This window comes from Motacilla alba, chromosome 5 (assembly GCF_015832195.1).
Source record: "Motacilla alba alba isolate MOTALB_02 chromosome 5, Motacilla_alba_V1.0_pri, whole genome shotgun sequence".
Lineage (NCBI taxonomy): Eukaryota > Metazoa > Chordata > Aves > Passeriformes > Motacillidae > Motacilla > Motacilla alba.
The window spans coordinates 45,665,958-45,688,369 of NC_052020.1; the positions used below are offsets into that span (position 1 = coordinate 45,665,958).

General features: G+C 35.3%; 1 protein-coding gene across 7 annotated transcripts in view; it reads right to left on the bottom strand.

Annotated features, from left to right (window-relative positions):
• The window catches only part of TTC7B (tetratricopeptide repeat domain 7B), a 120,217-nt gene that overhangs the window by 76,279 nt on the left and 21,526 nt on the right, over positions 1 to 22,412 (bottom strand). For 4 of the 7 annotated variants that reach the window (XM_038138549.1, XM_038138547.1, XM_038138551.1 and 1 more), the window contains 5 exons: positions 14,333 to 14,463; positions 13,258 to 13,379; positions 12,828 to 12,851; positions 2,669 to 2,747; positions 458 to 630 (listed from right to left, as the gene is read on the bottom strand). In XM_038138549.1, coding sequence (XP_037994477.1) covers positions 458 to 630; positions 2,669 to 2,747; positions 12,828 to 12,851; positions 13,258 to 13,379; positions 14,333 to 14,463 — 529 coding nt within the window. The remainder of the gene's footprint in view (positions 1 to 457; positions 631 to 2,668; positions 2,748 to 12,827; positions 12,852 to 13,257; positions 13,380 to 14,332; positions 14,464 to 22,412) is intronic. The other 3 variants (XM_038138550.1, XM_038138548.1, XM_038138553.1) reach the window with 1 other exon arrangement.

Here is a 22,412-nt window from a genome sequence, read left to right on the forward strand (position 1 = left end):
TATTTCTCTTTGAAACTGCTAGATAAATTTCTAGATATGTTATTTTTTTCATAATGCTTCCTGAACCAACTTGAATCTCCAGATTTTGAATATTTCCTTTCTATGATAAAGCATATAATAGATGTCTAGAAGCAGCACATAACTTTTAAAATATGCAATATCTGATTTGCTACCCAGTTTGTGTTTTCTTTTGTATCCCACATAAAATAAGAGATATTGAGTCTATCACATGCACCAGGAAAAAAAAAATACTTCTACAATTGAGAACAAAAGGTCTAATGTATACAGTGCAAACTTCCACTGGGAGAAGCAGATATTTCTTCCCTAGCTCTCCTCACGGAATCTATCTACACACTGCCAAATTCCTTCTACATTTTCAAAAATGTAAACTAAGTTATCCAGTGCACAGGTAACAACTGCGATTATAGAAACAAAAGAGGTTTAAACTCAGCCATACTTCTCTCCAGCGTATACCCGTGGTCTCCTACTGAGTGCATAATTCTTCATATTTGAACCTTTTCGAAGTGGATCATCAAGGGGTGATTGGTGAGGAGGATCTTCCAGTGGATTCCAGTAACTCTGTTCACACATACCTCGTAACAAAATCTCTGCAAGTTGTCTTGCTATTGTCTGTAAAAGCAAAAGATAAATACTTTCCCTAGAAATGCTGAATACAGACTCTTAAAAAATGCTCAGATTTTTTCTAATGAAGACTATCAATATAGAATGTATTTTTGTATTCTATAACATTCAAAAAAAACAGGCATGATGTTGTTTAAAAGGTAAAAGTACCCAGTTCAATCCTCTAAACACAAAGAAAAATAACAGAAATAACAAACAATTTTTCCATTTTATCAGGTAATCCAGATACTTTTGAAGTATAAACAACCCAGCTGCTGCTCCTAAGAAAATCAATAACCTAAGATGCTCAATAACTTCTACTGCCTTTTCAGACCTGGAGCAGTTGTTTGCGTGGGAGAGACCACAGTGAAGCAGTCCAAACTGCAGCCTGCCAAGAGAACATGGTGAAAAACAGGATGACATTCCCTGAAGGAACTGCAGCCTGATGGATGGATCCCATGCTGGAGCAGGGGAAAAGTGTGAGGAGTAAGGAGCAGAAGAGGAACCCACCACAACTCTCCACCCCTCCTGCACCACTCAGGGAATGGGAGGGTAGGGAGAGGAAGTAGAAGAGTCAGAAGTCAAAGACTGAAGCTGAACCTGAGAAAATTGGGTGGAAGGAAGGTGTTTCAGTTTTTGTCTTTGTTTCTCACCATCTCACTCTCTTTTAAGTGACAATAAATTAATTTCCTCCAAGAAGAGCCTGTTTTGCCTGTGAGAGTAACTGGTAAGCAAACTCTTTGCCTTTATCTCGGATCTATCTCAGACCTTTTCTAGTTTATTTCCTCCCCATGGGTTAAGGGAGGGGAGTTTGAGGGCAGCTGGGTGAGCATGTGGCAGCCACACAAGGTCAATCCACCACAGACAGTTATGGTCTGTGGGCTGAATGGGGCTTCTGACAATCTGGACTTGATGGTGCTGGTGTTAGCTATTGTTAAAGCTCAGCAAGAGTGAAACAAGGCTGAAAATCAGCATAAAAAGTTTTATTTTGACCAACTATTATTGTCACCATATATTTAACTGTAGAAATACTTACATAAATACTATTAAATTAAATAATACTAATTTAAAGCTTTTAAGTCATCCTATAATCCATAACTATCAGGTTAATCTCCTCATTAATGTTTCACACACATGCATAGACCCTCCACGACTACGTATCACAATGATGAAAATTCAAAGGTTTTCTATCAGGGCAGTAAAAAGAAGGCAAGATCTAAATTTGCATCAGAATTGGCTGCATTTCCAGTAACATTTCCCAAAAACAGATCTGTAATGTTTAAGTCACAGACAGCACCATAAGATATGCGTCTTCCACCTTAACTCCTAGACCACAAGAAGCCCTTCATCTTTTCTATTAAAATTTGCAATACTATCCCTCTCCATTGAAAGCCTACTATTATATAATTTTAATATTAGGAATCAGTTATTGAATTAATTAAGAAATCACTTGCCTTCCTTACTACCAGTTTGGAAGTTTTAAAGGCCCAGTATTAGGAAACTAATCTAGGATGTTTTGAAAATAATTACATGACAGTAAAAAATATGAGCCTCTACTTTTTATTATATAAAAGATTCAAGCTTCTGACAATATAAGTAACAAATCTTCATGATTTGCTTCTATGGTTTTCCTTTAAGAGGCTTTATAACTTGATATCCTTCAACTTTATAGAAACCACACAAAAATTATGCTTTCTGTTCTCACTCCCACTACCTTACAAAAACATCAAACTACATTGACTCATAAATAGGGCAATTATAACTAAGCCTGAAAGTATGGTCAATCAGAGACCAGTCAGGTTCTAATTATAACCACAAACAAGAAAAAGGAATAGGGGGGAGACTGGGCAACAAACATTCCTTACTTTAATCATTCATTAATGATCCTTAAGCCAGGAAATGTAACCTTATAAAGTGTTGGCTAACAGGTCCTTATCAATATGCTACTTATCCAACTATTTGTTTCTAACTAATCCACTGTATTTGTGCTTTCTCTGCCTACTGGAACTCAGATGCTACAATAGGAAAGTGATTTAATATAACTTACCATTCGCAGGTTTTGTGTAGTTCTTGTTTCGACAGCTCTTAGTAACTCTCTAAATCTACCAACTCCTCTTGTCAAGTTCCTGTATATAAACATAGAATTTGACAGTATTCCAACTCGGATGAAGTAACACCTTAAAATATTACTCAATAAAGTTGTTAAAATTCATGCTACTTTTTTTTTTCCTTTCATAGCCTCATTGCCTGTGAGATACATATATAGAGATATTCATCTGGGAACCTCACCATTGATTACTATAAAAACACTCCCTAACAGTCTATTAAAAAAAGAAACATTTTCATGATTAGCAGATAGATCAAGGGAAAGCAAGGAAAAAAGTAAGAAGCAACCACCTCAAAAAGAAAAAAGACAAAACGAAGTTGTTCTCATTGCTACAGTAGTTTTAGTTTTCAATTACATTAGGCTTCAAGTACAAACTTTGAAAAAAAAATCCATTTTAGCTGCCTCTTGACACCTTAAAACAGGGAGATTAAAAATGAGTAAATCTTGCAACCCTGAAAGCAATACAAAACATAAAATTTTGAACTCCTTTTCAAAAAGAAAAGAGCACAAACACTAAGGCCCACTCTGTGGCCAGAAGAGGACTGGGGGAATCAGTGCTCTGCTCTTGACTCTGACTTGCTTTTCACGTGGCTTCTGCAACCCAAGGTTCTCCATCTACTCTTCTTTGACATCTGCTGCCTAAACAGCTTTGGCAGAGATTCAAGACCCTCAGAGGCATCATTGATACTAACAATTTTAGCAGGCCTGAACTTTCTTCTCAAACAATAGATTATATTGAATGGTCTTATAGCTTTACCTTTTTCTCATCTCTTTATCAGTTGTTTGGAGGTTTTATTGTACATAAAAGAAGTTGAGAATGCTTTATTTTATATTAATCTGTCTTTAAATTGGTGAAGGATTGAGTTAGCTTTAGGCTGTCCTGAACAACTGAATTCTGCAACGTGGACGCAACAGATAGGACAACCATTTTACTATTTCAGGTTTAGTTACAAATCAAAATTATTTGATCAAAAGTGTATTTTGTGTTAAATCATTACTGCTACATCATATATTGTCTTAAGATGTGATGTTATGTGCAAGTTGTGTAGCATTTACCTAAGACACAGCCAAAAGAGACAAGAAATATTACATATTGGGTAAGCTTTTTATAAGTAAAAGCACTATTGCACTGCACTATAAATCTGATGTTAAAACTGCCTTCCTTAGTCTGCTGTCTGTATTTAAAAATATGTTTAAAATACTGACTTTTTAACCGCAACTCCATACAAATTCAAAAAATGCCAGCATTTTTATCCAGATATTTTCTTTCAACTCAGTTGCAGGATATCTGAAAGTGTTTGATGCAAGAGATCTTGCTATAGGACTGTAGAACCCCTACCACTTTACCTAGAGACCTACTCATTTATTTTACTCTTCAGATTACATGACAGCACTCATCTCTGTTCTGTTTTACATAATAAAGGATTATCAGGATATTTCAAAAACTTTCATTTCCACACATCTTTCACTAGCACAGGCATCATCTTTCATCAGCACAAATTCACCTTCTAAAATGCTTTTATATAAAAGCTCATTTTAAAAGAAGCAGCGTTTCCAAGTAACAAAACCCATACGAATGGTTCAAAGTTATGCTAAGGAATGCCACCAGTTGGCTAAAGAGAAATAATCACCAGTCACACAAGACATAAAAATTGTTTGTAAAAAGCCCATGTGCTACAGCAGAGCTTGACCATAGAGTGACCAGCTACTACATACTAAAGAAAATTCCATCTTGTGCAAACATCTGCATGGAAACAACTGTGTGAAAAATTGTATTAATTTATACATTTCAAACAGGCAGCCTCAACAGCTGATGACTATTACACCAACTTCATATGCTAAGGAAGGACATAAAGTCATTAGGACAGATTAGGCTGGATTTCAAGAAAACCTCCAAACTCATTTGAAGCTGGAAACATTCAGCACTTTTGTAAAGCCAAAATACATATCATTCAGTAATACCACATTCCAAATGTTTTAGAGAGACAAAACCAGTCCACTGGAATCCCAGCTTTGAGTCCTCTGGTCTAAGTGGGTATTTCTCATTAATGGAGTTCTCTCTCAAAGACTGTATTGCAAGTCATAAATGTGTCCTTATAACAAGATTAAAAAAAAAAAAAAAACAACCAAAAAAAACCCAACCAAACAAAGCAGATTTGCCGCAAAACTGAAAAGCTCCCTGCAAAATTGTTGAAAAAGAGTTATGAGCAAGAACTTGTCAGCTTCAAAATTTATTTTCCCAGTGCAGATGAAACATATACTGTGTAGTAGAACTTCAAATCACAATAACTTCATTAAATTTTAGGAATTGGCATCTTTTCCATGTGAAGTTCATGTCTTTTGATGTGTTACAAGAATAATAACAAAACTCTTTATGAAAATGCATGCAACTTTCACAAGCCTTCCAACACTTCATGACAGGTTACTTTTAGTTGCCCATTACACTTTTTTAAGCAACTGCAAGGGACTGAAACTTGTGACTGAAGTTCTACTGTATTGTGGAAAAAGCAGTAAGATTGTACAAGAAAAAAAGCAGTTAAAATACAGAATTAGCTTTTGCTTCATAAAGCATTTAACAGTGATCCACTGCACACGTCAACACAAACACAAAACAGATTTGTCAAGCATCTTCTACATGAAATTTACTAAAAAACCCCCTCAAAACTACTATCTAAATCACCCTAAAATTGAGTTAAATGCTTTTAGAGACAAGAAATGAAGCAAAATATACCATTAATAATATGGTAGATCTCCACACCACACCGCTTTTAGCAAAGTACATTTCCTGTATTTGTTAACAGTTTGTAACATTGAGAACAGTGGTGGCTGCTCTGGCACACAGTTTTCCTTCCTAGCCTGGGACACACCGAACTTTTACCAGCTTTTCATTAGGATGTGCTTTCATGCCAGCAGTTCTCCCTGTGCTGAAGGAATGCCAGAGCAAAAGGGCACATTAACTTAGCAAGATCCCACAGTGTCTGTAAACGACTTTGAGATCCCTTCCTTTCAGGGACAAGGAATTTTAAGGTACATTAACATTCACTTGGAACTGACACGTTTTCAGTGATTTCAGACAAGACAAAGACAGCCCACAGATGGACACTCATAGTTACATACATGTGTGTTTCTACGACTGCCTGCTGCCAGAACATGCTCAACTCAACTCCTTTGAATTGTATCTTCCTCATTTTTAAAGACAATTAGAATGTTTGCTGCTTTAAATCTTCAAGAAAAAATACTCTGCTTTGACTCTTTCAGTAGCAATCTGCCAGTTAGGCTGAGAACCAAGATCTACTGAAAGTCTGTACAGACATGCCCTTAGGGCCTGTTTGCATCCTTGAGTCTATATATTTGCACTCTAAACCCCAATTATTCATGTTAGGATCTAATTAATTATTCTGATACAAGATCAGAATCCTTTTAGGCTCCTTAAAAATTTCAGACAGTATTTCTGTTTAGAATTATGCAAATACCTTTAACTGCACCTATACAAAAGTGCTCACTCCTGAACAGAGACAGAAATTAATAACTGTAGATATGACACAAGCAGAGTGCAGGATGAAAATTAAGGGGCACCAAGGATAAGCTTTCAAGGCAGGATCAGGAAACCTGTACTATAGGCATGAAAGCCAGTAGTAGAAAACTTTAGGCACATACAAATTTGTCACCATCATCACCAAGAGGTTTCTTGGTTTTAAAAAGCATGTTTAGCATCAGACAACACAGTGCTTTGGCATTATTGGTCCAGATAAACTTCACCCCCACCAATGCTTCTTATTTTTGTGGTTTTAAACATACACAAAAAGTAGAAAAGAATGAAAGAAACTGCTCAACAAGAAGCAGTCTATGTTTGAACGATATTAGGATAAAAACCCCAAACACTATTCCACATTACAAAATTAGTGAGATCTAATCATGATATACTCAAAAGAGACTTAAAAAGGAATGTTTTAAAATTAACCTTAGAAAGGTTGATAAGATTAATTTACTCTGTACTTACAGCATGTTTTAGTAATATCTTCTCAATTAGTGAGAAGGGCTTTGTTTGTCAAGCATTTCCTTTATGCTTCTCAAGCAAAAACCCCAAATATTTAGTCTATTACTACCTTTTAATTATTAAAAATTTAATTAGAATAAATTTTTGAGTACTGAGCTATACCAAACCTCACCTGCTCTGCAATTTGGTAGCTAAATTGTCAATGCTTTTCCCATTTAAGAGAGAAAAGCACATCCAGAACTATGCTGGTGAATAGGCTGAGCTACTTATACTGCCCTATTACTTCATTGCTGAGACTTACTATATCACATTTCTAAAATATTCATCTTTTAAAAGGAGAGAAACCAGTAACAATGAAATCTACAGGGCTTGACCAAAGTGATGAAATAGAAGTTGCTTTTGGAATTGAGCTCACTTCCACCTTCTCTTGTGCTTTCTCTTTCTGTCTGTTTGTATAAACAGAAAAAGAAATGGAATGTTTGTAAAGTCATAGGTACACTGCAAGTTTTAAAGTTGGGGGTTCTTTTCTCCAAAAAATTCAGATATGAAAGGAAAGAAAGGAATTATTTTAAAGGTATGGAGTAAGGTCACGTGAAACTCTTAATATGCATGCCAATCAGACAGTGACATTTCAGTAACTTCAGTCTGACATTTTTACAAAAAAATTTAACTATTAAAATCCACACAATCTAACTATTACTTTTATCCAATTAAGAATAAATTACATAGTATTAAGGCCAAAAACAATTTCACTTTAAAAGAAGTTACTACATAAGCAAAAAGCAAGAAATGTGACAAATCAAGAGATTAATTCTTAAGCTGTAAAAGAACATCCTAACACCAAGGTATTCAATTTACCCTACTGCTTTCTACAGCCCTACCAAGATGAAATTTTAAAAAATTTAAAAGGACTGCAATTCTATGGCTCACTTCCATAACTTTATTAAAAGCCTGACCAAATGGACAAGACTACATACTCTGCACAAGAGATGGTGCTTTGGATTATTGTGACTAATGTCTGTGTCTGTTTTCCATCAGGCTTAAGAGGGTGGAGAAGTATAACTTAATCCACAATTAGAAAAGCATCCTGGTAAGCAGTTAGGGACCTATCTATGAGAGGAAACATAGTTGCAACTTCAGACAGTTCTGTTTTCCCACTCTTCCTTTCATACTTACACTTTCAGTACACCCACACTGTTATCTAATTTTCACAAAACATTAATTAACACTGGGCGTTATTTTCTGAATAAAACGTAGAAAATCCCAAATTTGCTGCCAGAATCTAAACTACACTTTTTTTTAGATTTTTTTTTTAAGTCTACTTTAAAAAATTATCTTGGGATACTTCTTGTTTTATCCATTGTCACCTCATGCAGAAAGAAAAATCCCAGATATCTCAAATTTGCCACAGAAGATCATGTTTGTTGCTTGAAAGTTCTTAACACATGTTTGAGCTTATAAATAAAACATCTTCAATGTGCCATTAGGGCTACACAAGCCTAAGTATTTGAAAGAGCACAATCAAGCAGGAATTCTGGCATTCATGCATTCAGAATGAAAACACTTGCTGCCTAGACTGCAGTTCCACTGGTAGTTAGTTCATCTAATGGTTCACAACCTGAAGAGGAAGATCTCATCCTCCCCATTCCCATCTCTTGGTGTTTGTTCCCTTTTCCCACCATTCTTCCTTCTTGGTATCTTCCTACTCTCAATTGCATGGTCCCATCTCTTTTCTGACAGCCACACCAGCCATTATCAACCTTCCAGTGAATCAATTCTTCGCACCAGAATGACAGAAAGCTATGATTTCTCTGACAACAAAACTCTACAGAAGAACCAAACAAGCACCTGAACCAGCAAAAGGCAAACAAGGAAAATGCACACTAGAAGGGTAGGAGGAGGGTGGGTCTGGGGAAAATGACAATAGCAACTCCTCTGTACAGTACAGTACAGTGGAAAAACAAGAGCATTAAGTAGAGCAGTAAAATGAGCATTTTGAGGGGAGCAGGGCAAGTGTATGAAATATGAACTCCCCTATTTGAGGATCCAAGACCATTTTGCTTGCCAGCCATCCCAATTCAACATAAAACCAACACCTTCAATGTGATGCTTGCAAATGCAATCAACAGCCACTGTCAGAAAGACATGTGGAATGTGGGCTAAAAAATGCTAAGTATCTTCTAGGAAAAAGTGAGCTGGAGTCACAATTCCAACTACAAACTATTAGGAGCATCAGTCTTGAACATCAAATCAGATACCAACATAACTCTTTCACAGTTCTTTGTATAACTAGTTATTACAAAAGTTGGTAAGATTTTGAATAAAGTAAGTCCTTAATGTTCATATCCACCTTAGTCTTCCATGTAGCACTTCCAGGTTTCCCACCTGTAACTTCCCAATGGAATCTTGTTTGCAACTCTTGAAGTTAAGACACAATTCTGAGCAATAAACACATACTAAGGTTTGAAAAAGAAAGCATTCATAATGGATGATTTTATCTTGAATATCTGAGGGAATAATAACTTCCTCTCATGTTCAAATAAAGATTTTTCAATGAAAACTAACAGGTGAGAACAGTGTTGGAAACAAGGATGAGGGATGATGTGAAAGACAGTAAAGTAACCTTTGAAAACTCATTTTTGCTAGGAATCACAGAGAAATTATTTTTGTTCCTACCTTGAATATATTCCTGCCTTAGCTTCCTAACCACACAAACACAAAAGCAGGCATACAGAAAACAAAGCTGTGTTGAAAACTGCAACAGAAGTGATTTTGTTTGCTTTCCAACACACGGCAGTGATATTTTACATATAAGAAATGTGATACTTTGTAGGATTTCAATGTTTTCATCTTACTTTCTATTCTTTACTTAAACACCAACTTGTTTTGAGACTGATGTAGGATGTGCAACAGGATTTCAAGAGATGCAGAGTGATGGGAATCTAGCACTATATTCTAATACAGTAGAGAGCTGATCTTACAGGATCTTCGTGTGCATTTATGTCAAGCATTTACATAAATCTTTCTCTCATGGATGTTACCCCTGTAAAATCCCTATCTGTGAGCACCGTATTGATATGGGAGGTACAGACTGCCTCCCATCCACTGTTCCTCTCTTACCAGAAAGAGAGCAATGTTCTTATGCTATTTCTGTTATATACTATATCAAAAAGAGAAAAACAGGTAAAAGAAATTCTACATAGTTAAGTCCCATAGTCTAAGGAGGGCTTTTGTTGTGCTTGTCGAACATTTAAAGTCAATATAAATCGATTATCTCAATTATATAAGAAATGAGAAAATTGCTTGATTTTTTTATTAGTTTTTTTTCAGGGCTAATTTTCTATGAAGAAAAAACCAGTCTATAAGAAACAACTTGCTGGAGGAGACTAAGAATGTCTTGCTTCACTGTGACTGTGCCAGCACAGGTAATGGCCCCAATGAGGAGTACAGATCACCTCTGGGATCCTCACGTTTTGACTGAGTATGTGAACCGTGGTGGAGACTAGACCAAACTGCAGTCTGGATCCAGAGCAATATCCTTGGAGGGAGTGTAAAATAAAGGAGAAGCCAAAAAAATAGCTCTGAAAGCTAAGTAAGTCTGATTTTCACACAATGGCCTCCTGATTTTAGACTTCAACCAAAATGCCATTTTGCTTCAAGAGCATACATTTCCAGTACATTTGTGAACATTACTACCTCAGAAATAAAAAACCATAAACCAGACAAAATCAACTTGTAAATCTCACAACAACACAAATACCAGGATAGAAGAAACACTGAGTACCTAAAGAGCTGTCCTTTCTCAGGGGCATTGTACTTGAAAATAGCTATGTTAAATACCAATGTCAAAGTTCCTCTGCTCACAGCTTTTCTTGGAAAAACATCAAGACTTTGAACTCCTTCAATATGAAATTACAAAGCAACTACTATACAAGTTATGTAATCAGCCTGAAAGCATGGAAAGTTACATTTCAGAACATTTTTTAAAAAACACACAAACCCTACTCTAAGTTTTAGAACAACTTCCTCAACTTCTTTGTTACACATTTTTTAAGTTGAAATGTTCCTCATCTCCCAAGTGAAAAATGGGTATGTAGTTTGTTTCTTTAATAAAATTCTGTATGCTTCAGAAGAAAGCATTAATTTCAGTTTTGTGTCCTATTAGCACTAAACTAACACTTTTCTGGTTCAGACTATTTCCACTTAACTTTCTTTTTTTTTTTTAGCTAATTGCATTTCCATGTATTTTAAAAATACCACTACTTAGCAGAAAGGCTAAGTTAAGTTTCAAGCACTTCCTAGTTTTTGTACAAGATAATGCATACCTGAAAGATAATCACTAAATCCTCTACAAAATCTTGATTATTCAACTTAAAAGAAAATCTCTGTACAGTTAACAAATGAAAGGGAAATTTGAAGTAGATCCACCAACTTTATAGGTAGGCAGCAATACTCCCTATGTTACTGTTGAAATAATGGTCTTTCAGGTCATATAAAAGCTATCCTATTTTCTTTTCTGGTTTGAAACTGACACACATGTACAAGGATGACTTTAAATTACATTCAAACTTGAAGAATGTTGCAAAGCTTCCTAGGCAGATCTCAAATCTACTTTCTGTAACTTAACGTCAGGAGGAATGATATGCTTAAAAATGAAACAAGACGTCCTTAAAATAGATTTATTTAAAAAGCAGGCTATAATTTATCCCTATTAGAAAAAGTATATACTTGAAGTTCTCTTCAGTTCTGGTAAACTCAAGTTAAAAAATGAGAAAATAAAAAAGCAATCCCTAAAAGCAGCCACGTAACAAGCAGCCTGGAACAATGACTATATTAGGAAATATTGAAAGAACTGTGATTGACTCTGAATTAAGGAAGGAATAAAGGATGTAACAGCAGGAATATGTAAAATAATTATTGACACAGAGCTATTTTCCTAACACCTTGCTTCATATCATACCACAAAAAAGTACCACTGGCCAATAGAACTAGAAGAAATTCAAAATTCTATATATAATGTGTAATTCGCTTACAAACTGCAAATGACCACTGTACTAAAGAATGCAAAATATATATATATGCTTGTGTAGGAGTTAACAAGATCACCAACAACTTCACTGTGAAGAATTATAATGCACATGGAATAAAATCACCTTCCAAAGCTCACACCAGATCAGCTGATACGGTCTAGGAAAAACACTCCTGTCTGGCTATTCCTTAACAATCCACTGCAGGACTTTTTTTGTGCAGCTGCTTTTCCTTTCCTTCATTAACTGCAATCTGCTATGTCTACTGCTGGTTGCTTTTACACAAAACATGTCAGATTAAATGCACTATTTCCATCCCTGGCCTTCAATCAAAATTCTTCAAAATGTGGAATTCTTAGCTTATTCTTAACCATGACTGCCACTGGGATTTTGGCAGTAACTGTATTTTATTTATTTTGTGTGCAGATACGAAAACAGAGATCTTATTTTTAGTTCTGATAAATGAAAAAAAAATTAGTTTTCAGAACATTCCATTCCTCCTGCAATTAAATTATGAAAACAGAACCAAAGTGTAAGTCTCAGATCATGTTATTGCACCACTGCTTCAATACTTTAAGAAAGATTTCAAAAGTGTAGTGATTGTTTCCATGTTGAAATTCCTGAACAGCTTAAAACTCAGGTAGTTTGTTTTTTTTTTACCCTACCTTCAGTATATTAAAATCTCGAACTCTTTACAGACACTGCATTATTTCTTTCATCTCTGGTTTATGTATTTGAAAGAATAAGAAACATTTTTGGTACAAAACAGTAGTCCCATCAAGAGTTCCAGTATTTCAATAAAATCACATTTTCCTAATGAAATAAGAAGCCCCAGAAGCAAGTTTTTAAACTACGTGATTTCAACAAATCTCAGAAATGTACTTAAAACCCATTTGTGCTGAGTTTTGAAGTTCTTAAAAATGGAGAGTTGTATTCTTTTTCTCATTCTATGTACAACTGAAATGATTTTTAGGCTTTTAAGCAAAGCCTTATTTAAAATAAAATATAAAGGAAGTTCCATGCAGAATCTAAAGGGATCTACAGAGCAGGTACAATAAATATTGTAAATACATACTGTTGATCTTCATGCACATTTATCCTGCAGCATAATGTTAAAATAAGTGATAACTGAAGAGATTTGGAAAAAAATTACAAAATCAAAATTATAAATATCAACGGTTTCAATATGTTGACAATCACTCTTTAACAGCGTCCAATAGTAAATTTCAAACAGTTAAAGCTTAAGGTACTTTCAGGTCTTACATTTAGTAAGCAAAACTATAAAATGCTTTCTGCTTAATATACTTTGACTATAAAAATTTCCAATATGTAAATAAATACAATAATAAGGTGGGCAGCTTTACTATTTTAATCAAAATGTTACTACTTTATTAATAAGAGACCTCACAATTACGAATACACAATTGCTAAAAATTATGCCTAGTCAAATCACAAATACAAAACCTAAACAGAAAAGTAAATACAATAAAAGACTCAAATCTCACCCATTCTTGAAATATAGAACATGTGCTCTCTGAAGTCCTGTTTCCAGGAAAAAACCAAGCTCTTGTTCATGTGCAGTGGGCCCTGGCTTAGGGCTTCTGTTTTGTATGTTGGCATTAATTACCTAAGAGAACAAAAGAAGGGGGGGGGGGGAAGTGTATTTAGAAAAAAAACCCTTAAAATCGAGGTTTGTGTACTTTTCCATGGAAGCTCATATTTAATGTTGGAGAAATCTTTGCCATTTGTAGGTGGTGGCTAATAGACTATTTCTAGCTTTACTTCCATTGCCATCTAAATATAAACCCTTTTGTTCTTGGCTATACCCTTAGAAATAACTTATTTACCAAGTAGAAATACTGCTACGCAAAATTTTATACTACTTTTTCAGAAACTTTTGTGAAGAATGGTATACAAAAGACAAGAATGTGAAAAAGCATATCTGCAACCTTATTCAGTAGCACGAGGTGATGGTATTCAAAAATCTAAAACACCTGTTAGGTTAGAAAAGACTGCTGCAGAGAGCAGTAAGAAGATTAAAAGCTATCTCCAGAGTGATTTTCAAAAAAACAATTTAGAAATAATTGTATTACATCAGCATTAAAAATGCTGTCAAAATGTAATCAGCTTTCAGTGGTGCACATAGTCTGCACTACAAGACAAAAATAAAACAGCAAAAACCCTCAGAAAATAAAAAACCTGTATGTATTTTTAAAGCAGTACGAATTACTTTTTCCCCCCATCACATCAGTTGTCTTTCCCCTTTCTTCTGTTTTGCAAGACCCTAAGTGTGTCTTATAACTCCCTCAAAAACAGCTGTCAAGTGACAGGCCTGAGGCTTGCAAGCAATGGGTCTGAAAGAGGATCAGATGGATATTGCCAGCTCACTTCACTCTAAGAGCACTCACGAGCCAAAGAACAAAGCCCCAAGTGTACTGCATTTTGCCCAAATGTACCTCAAAATCTAAATAAAAAGCAATAGTGTATAACTCCTAGAAATAAAGGGTCACACAAATTTCTTTAAAAAAGGCATTTATATCAATCTTTAAATCTTCAATTTAGAAAGTCACCCCAGCTTACCCTTTCTATCTCCTGAAGGTACAGGAGAGCAATATCCCCAGCCTTCTCATAGCATGTGACAATTTCTTGTTCACGGTCCACATGGAGATTGCTCGCTGAGGAAGATATCGGCAGTTTCTCGAGACAGAGACCTTGGGAGGCAAAAAAAGTTTAAACAAAGCATTAAAAGCTAATGTCATGTAATATTAATAGCTAAAGCATAGTCCAGGTTAAGCCCCTTTAGTTCAGGGGTAGAAACAAGGGAAATGAAGGTATGGTCCTCTAAAACAGACACTAATAAATATATAAATAAAAATCACTCCTCCTTAATAATTATAAATCCAGAGGCAGCAATTTTTAAAGCAATTTTGATTTAAAAGGCATTTTGACAATCTACCATAGAAAATATATAGTGTCTTTCTACACCAGTTTTACATTACTATGTCTTCAGTTTTCCAGAACCGTCATAGAAACCAACGTACAGTGACAAAAAGCACTCAAGGTAATATTAACCCAGTCATTGTGCAAGACAAAAGTATCTATAAAAACATTTAAAATAAACAATGTGTTAGGAAGTGCAATTTTTGTATTTAAATTTAGAAGAGGTAGTTCACTCTCATCAAGGCCATGTAAGTCTTTTCTGCTCAGGTCCTACCCAACAAATACATTAAGTTGTGCTTTGAAGTTAAAAAAAAAATCATCTTGTCTCAAATAAAAATCCAACAACTCTTACTAATCAATACTAACTCCTACACAAGTCACTTCTATTACAGCTATTTTCAAGACAATTAAAGTGCTGGAAAGGACCTTGAGAATATAAATCCTTTTATCCGATGGAGGAATCAACCAAACCTTGACACTGGTCCAATCTGTTCTTAAAAGCTTCTGACAACAGGGATGCCCTGGCCTTCATATGCAAATTACCACAGAGCTAAACTATTCTCACAAACAGTATTTTTTCCTAGTTCTTAAATCTCCCTCTCTAGATTAATTAATTTGATTCGTCCTCATAGAAAAGTTATTCTGTTCTTCACAAAACACTGCAAGTTAGAGCATGGCGCCAGTAACACCAAGGTCATGGATTCGATGCCCCTATGGGCCATTCATGTACAAGTTGAACTCCATGATCCTCCTGCACCCCCTCCAACTCAGAATATTCTTTGATTCACCTAGAGAGGGAGAGATGCTCTCAAGAAAAAAATATCAATTCTCACCAATTTCTCTTTTCTGCTTCCTTGACAGCTAATCATTTTTATCTCTTCTGGACACTCTCCAACTGGTTACCTCTACCTTGACTCACTGTGGCTCCACTTGGAGGCCTCAACTGCACTGAGCAGAGAAGATGAAAGACTTCCTAGTTTTCATAAGGGATACTTTTAAAAAAGTATTAAAAATCAGCTGAACTTTAGTGCCTTCCCTTACATATTAGTAAAAATTATCTTCGACTTACGATCTGCAACAGACCATCACCTCGTATCCCTCAAGCCAACTATTTCATCTTATATTTATTTGAATAATTAATTGCATTTGTGGCAGCACTTTCCACATGTTAAAAGATTTATTTCAGGTCATTCTTCCAGCTTGCCAGCAGTAAATGCTAGTCCTAAAGTGCCTTCAACTGCTCCCACATTAACATATTCCACAATTTAAATTACTCGATTTTCTATTCATTGTTGAAAGTTTTAAGAATCCTTTGCTGGAGAAAAAAACAAAAAACATCAACAAAACACATAGTTATATATTGGGCTATGTCTGTAGAATGCCAAGTAGTACAAATCCAGTTTGGAGAAGAGTTTATCAAAGGATTTCTTTCAATCAATACTGTACAGTCAGTATAGTATGTTTCATTACAATTACAAAAATAACCCAAAAAACAACTTAGGAAGACACAGCTACATAACCTGGAGTTTGTTTATTGATAAACTCAGAACTGTAAAATATCTGCAGCCTCCAGACTATTTCAGAACATCTATTAAGTTCCAATCTCTGTAAAAGTGTAGTTTATATGTATAAAAAAAAATCACGCCAGATTTCAGGCTTGAGAGGATGCTTTAAGTCTGTATCACAGTTTGTTGGCTACCTTTAGTCTCCAGACCACCCAATTACCAGTACAAAAACCACATATCTTACAGCTTTATGTGGTACACATCCAGTTAACACAAAATCCTGAATCCAGCACTAAAACCCCTGCTAAAGACAAAGTAACATCCAATGTACTTTTCAAAAAAACTCCACATTCCTAAAGTGCAGCAAACACATAAATTGTGTCTTAAAAACCTGCTAAACCTGAGTACAATAGACACTGGGTATTTCTGACATGCCACAGTTTTCACCTAGTGTACCTCTACAAGTTCACTATATTTGTGAATCATATAGAGTAGCCAACTAATCTGCTTTTTTTCAATTTTTCAATCAAATCACAAACATCCAATAAATTTTTTAGTACCAATAAGTCATAGACACCAAAGCAGCAAGGCTTAACTACAGAAAAAAGTCAGGTCTCCTTGTACTACAGTAGGTTTGAAGAGATTCTCTGAAAAGAAGATCTAAATGGAAGGTTGATACTAGACAGAAAGTTTGCCCTGTCCTACATGTACACTTTCAAACTCAGAGGTGACTAAAGAATACACTAAATGCACTGCAGTAAACACATCAAATGACTGAAAGCACCAGGTAATTTGTGTGTGGATCACTCCTCCTTATTCCTTCTCTCCCATAATATGAACAGCCAATGCCCCCAAGTAACCACCTCCTACATTAAGCATATTACTCAACTATTTGTAGATCTGAGTCAGACTTATTCTTTCTATTTTTACAGTTTATGGCCATAACTATAATATTGAAATCTGAAAAACTCACTGCAGAGACATTTTCTTATTTTAGCTGAGAATTTTTCATTATGATACGAAAACACCTCAGTGTTCAGCCAGAAATTTTAAGTAATGCAGCAGGGACATACTAAATTTTAGGTGTTCTTTGATGAAGTACAGAATACTACTTCTTAGAGAAACACTGCTATATAACTAATATTAATTTTTTTTCTGGTATGTTTATTAAACCCAGGAAATTATATATATATTTTAAGCATGTGATGCTTTGGAGAAGTTTATTTGGAGATCTACTCTGAAATAACCACTTAAAAGAGTGGTTTGCATTTGTTTTGTATTTGTATCTGTATTTGTTTTGATGACACCAGTAAAAATTGCAATTTGATACTGTATTCAAAATGAAAACATATCAACTAGAGGAGAAACCTTTAATAAGTTATGCTTTTCGTAACTATGATTTTGTTAAAACAAGTCACTCCTGACTACTCATTTAATTTTTTTCTTAAATACAGATGAAATTTAATGAATAATGTATTAAAGTATATAAAAGTACTATTTAATTTTAAATGGATATACACAGCAACAACAATTACATGGTATACTGCCCATTGCCTCATAAGAATACTGAGAGACGAAAAGAAGTTAATTGAAATAGGGATCATTACATTAGGCCCTCAAAAACAAGAACAAGCACATAGTAACATATACAACAGAGAAACACATGAAGTTAAAAAAAATATACATAACCCTAATTTATCTGCTGAAGACTTGTCATAAAATCAGACAAGTCAATTGTCCCTTTTGTGATTCTTCCCACACCTGCCAGGCAGGAATCTGCCATTCTCCCCCAAAAGATAGGCATTTCTTCAACTGTTTATACACTGCTTAGAAATATTTGGAAAAAAGTACAGGTTATTGCTATAAAATGTTAGTGCATTTGCTGTAAAGGCCAAAGCTATTGCTTTAACTTTTATTTTGTTTGATTCTGTATTCAAGAGTATCATGACAACTGGTATCACAAGTTGACTTTGATATTCAAGGCTTTTAAGTTTAAGCCCTTCCAGTTAAAATAATTTTCAGATAAAAGCTTCCAACAAACTGGGTCAGTTTTAATTTGGGAGACACTTATCTCATACATATCTAGTCCTGATATCAAGCAAGACGACTCCTGAGGGAAAAGAAAGTGAGAAGCAGTGAAACAAATACAAGTCCATACTAATTAAGTTTATATGTTTTGCAAGGTTACTCTAAAATTGCTTGTCATAAGAGCAGAAGAGCAACAAACAGCATTTGGAGAACAAAATATTATTTCTGATATTTAAATTATATGGTGACTTGCAAAGGTTTTCCTTAAATTTTCAAAAAGTTACCCATATTTTGCAAAATATTCAGAAAGCAAACCCTAGACATGTTTTATCACTTGGAATAAGTAGCATTCTTGGATCTATAGTCTCAAATCAGTGGCCAAGGTTAAGCCAAGCAAACATTTTCTACAAATAGAAGAACAGGCCAGCCCTACCACCACATTTGCAGAAACTGACCACCACCCAAAAAAGAGGATGCCTCAGCAAGAACAGGTAACAAACTACTTTTAATAAGTCCTCACACCCATTTTTATGTCAAAAAAACCACCAAACTTCAGTTCTGTAGGAAAACCAATTAAGCCACACTCCCATTTGACCATACAGAGTAAACCAAAAGTTGCTCCACAGTCAAAAGGGAATCCACGGCACAGTTCAGATCTTTACCAAGCACTCTTACCACACAGACGACTACTGAGATCATTCAAAAAAACCCAACAAAACCACTTGCAGCATTGTGTATCTGAGGATTCTCTATGATCCCAGCCAGTACCTTGTCTGTATAAATTTTAGAGACCACAAATAATAATGGACCCCATTGTTTATCTCCCATTTTCAGTAGAGAAATCAAAGGACAGAGGAAAAACAGTAAACTACTGTTTTTACACTTAAGTCAATAAGCATGTTTTTTCGAGAGAGAGATTTGCCTCAATACATAAAGATTTCTGGGTTTGCTTCCTGTTTTCCTTACACAGACATGTAAAACCCAAGTGTATTTTAGTATACAGCACTTTGTCTTCCCTATATATGATAGGGAAAGTGTTGATAAATTATATGGTAATTGTTCCAAATGCTGTACATAAAAAGCCCCTTTTCACCTCCTTTTAAAGAAACTTCATGTTTAGCATATTGTTATTGCTATCAAGGAACTCCCACATTTATTTATTTCTGAACTTAGAACATCCACTGCTAATCTCACTGAAGGGAAGGACTAATTAAGTCCTCAATCAAAGATTTTTCTTGCTTGCAGAGAATTTTTTCAGAGATTTTTTTGGAAAGCAAAGCATGGGGCTGTTTTTGTCTTCAACTCCCTACTGATACTTGCAAAGTAATTATAAAGGCAAAGAGAAACAGAATAAAAAGTAAGCAAATATATGTATAATAAACTACCTTTTACTTTTACAGTTACCCCAGATACACTGTAGGGATTCCATACTGCCTATTGGTTTAGATAATACAAGGAAACAAAAATTTCTCTGATTTTTGAAGTACCTTGTATTGCCCATTTCATTCTGCCAAGACTCAAGGGAAAATGTCTCCAACAACTGTCAGAATGCAAAGTCTCCTATTTTATGGCTAGTTTCATACACCTGCTTTCCAGAAAAGGCACCAGAAAAAGGCCAATATCCCCTTCTCTTCGCACACTAGATTTTAAGGGAAGCTCCTCTGGGTACCCACTCTTTTAAACACAGACTACTTACAGAGAATTACATTCCATTTTAGACTAAGCCCAGAGTAACATAAGCTCAATTTTTCAGGCAGAACAGAGCATTTTATCATGCATGCTCAAACTGCAATGTCATTTCATTACTACTGCTTTTCTAATGCCGTAGTTATGCAAGAGCTTCTAAGTGTCTTGAAGTTTCTCAGAGTTAAAAAAGGAGAAAAACCAGAAATACTCAACTTATTACTCCAAGCAGTCAATAAAACCATAACAATATTTTGGGATTTCTTTCAACATCATCTGAGACAACTGGTCACACTTTTCCTCTAAATATAATGCATTCCAATCTTCGTATTTTCTTAAGAAACAGACTTTTGCAATATCTTTTAAATAGAAGAGAACAGTATTTTTCCGCACACACATTTGTTTCTTAATAACCATATGCCAGCCAATTCTTGCTACAGTATAGCCCTTTAACAGGCCAGCATCTTGTGGCAGGGCTGAAAAAGTTCAAACTAGAGCTAACAGCTGGAAAAAGGACTGGTTATTGCTGCACATCCTGGAGTGAGTTGACCTCTCTCTGCTGAACGCTCCCCAAAGGCAGAAATGCTGCACAGCAGTATATGGAATGGGCATCAAGGAAGCTATTTGCTCAGGGGACAGGAAATTATTTAACTATGGAATTTACACTGTTCTGCTGTAAAGTGTCAGGATTGCTCCTACAAGCACCTCTAAGTAAAAAAGACAAAGCTCTACTGTGATACCTATTCTTCCTGTGGCATGAGAAAAAGAGGCCAGAATCACTACTTTTTAATTGGAGCCCAACATTTTTAAATTCTCTTCACTCTGCCAAAGGAAGGATTCTGAAGAAATTCTAAAGATTTGGGGGGAACTAAGAATAAGACACCACCAAACTGCCCAAGTCCTAAAGAATTCTATTTTAATAAGAAACATAGTATTCTCTTTCAGAGTTTAGCTTTCAAATAAGAGAGCTAAAAGCAGTACTTAGGAAAGCAGGACAAATGTCTGGGCTCCTTCCAGTCTCTGCTCCAGCAGGGCAGATGTCATAAATGTAGTCTGGAGAAAGAAAAGTTTTAATGGAGAAAATTTGAACTCCCTGTGGCACAGGCCTCTTAGCCATGATCTGCAAAACGCTCACTGACAGTCTGCAACATTTGCACAGCAAGACAGGAGGAGAGGGGGAACCTTAGTTCTTGACCCATTGCCTAATGAGTCTAGAGATCCCCAGCATAATTACTAAACCAGCTTTCATTTAGCATTCTTCCATGAAGCATTGCTGGGTGTCCGCTGACACAGGCTAGCAGTGCACAAGATCCCATTACAAATGCATATGATTCAAGTTAAGTGCAGCATCTTTTCCTAGCTGCGAAGTAGCAATCCACATGCACCTGACACTGCCACTGAACCTAATGAGCATTTCCAAGTTTCTGTAAACAGAACCAATTAATAGCCAATCATTTAACTTGGTAAATGCAACATTAAATTTGAATATAGGTCAGCAGCAGTAAAGACAGCCTCACCTTTCTCAACATACATCATTTAAATGTAAACACAGTTATTCAAACAAAGATATAGGCAATAAAAATGTAAAATGACCTGCAGCAATAAGGCTAAAATTCTGTAATGTCACAATCTAACTTATAAAACAACATCCCTCACACACTTAACAAGAATTCATTACTGTAATGCAATACATTAGTCATCTTGACAGATACCTGAAGTTGTCTATGAATCTATATGCTGTGTTAATTACAAACACATTTTCTTTACTAAAATCAAGTTTATTAAGTTGCAGACTTTAAGAAATGTCAGACCTGTAAATTGCTATGTTCCTCCATAAGCATTTTTAGAAAGGGTCACTAATTCGTAATGCCAAGTATTATAAATTAATTTTTTCAATTATGTCTTCTGACTTAGGCAGCAGTATCAGAATTATGTTACCTAAAATTTCAATAAGCTTATTTCCTATTTAAATAAAAACTTGCTATTGCAGAGTTCCTGACAAGTTGCTCCTCCCCAAAATAACACCTCGATATCCCACTGTGCATGCATTTCATCTCTGCTTCCATATGCAAACAAAATTGCTTAGAAACATAGGAGATCCTGCCTGCACAGTATTTGAATAATGCCTATGCATGCTTTCCAGTATATTACCTCATTCATATACTGCTGAAAACTTGCAGAAACTTAATTGTTCTGTTCCCAGAGGCCACAACCCTAGGGGGTTATTAGCTTCACCCAATATTAAAATGGATTATAAATACATGCTTCTGTATGGCAACAGCACATAAAAGTTTTTTTCTGATTGGTCTTGTAAGAGAAGGAAGTAGGAAAAGCTGGAGCTAGTAACACAAGCTTAACATGAAAAGAAAAAAACATACATACTCTTTACTTCTTCATGGATTCATAACTTGTCTTATTTCAATTCTTCATGAGTTTAAGATCTTCCTCAATCTCAGAACTGAGCACTGTCAATTAAACTGATCTAGGGAAGAAAGTAAACAAAT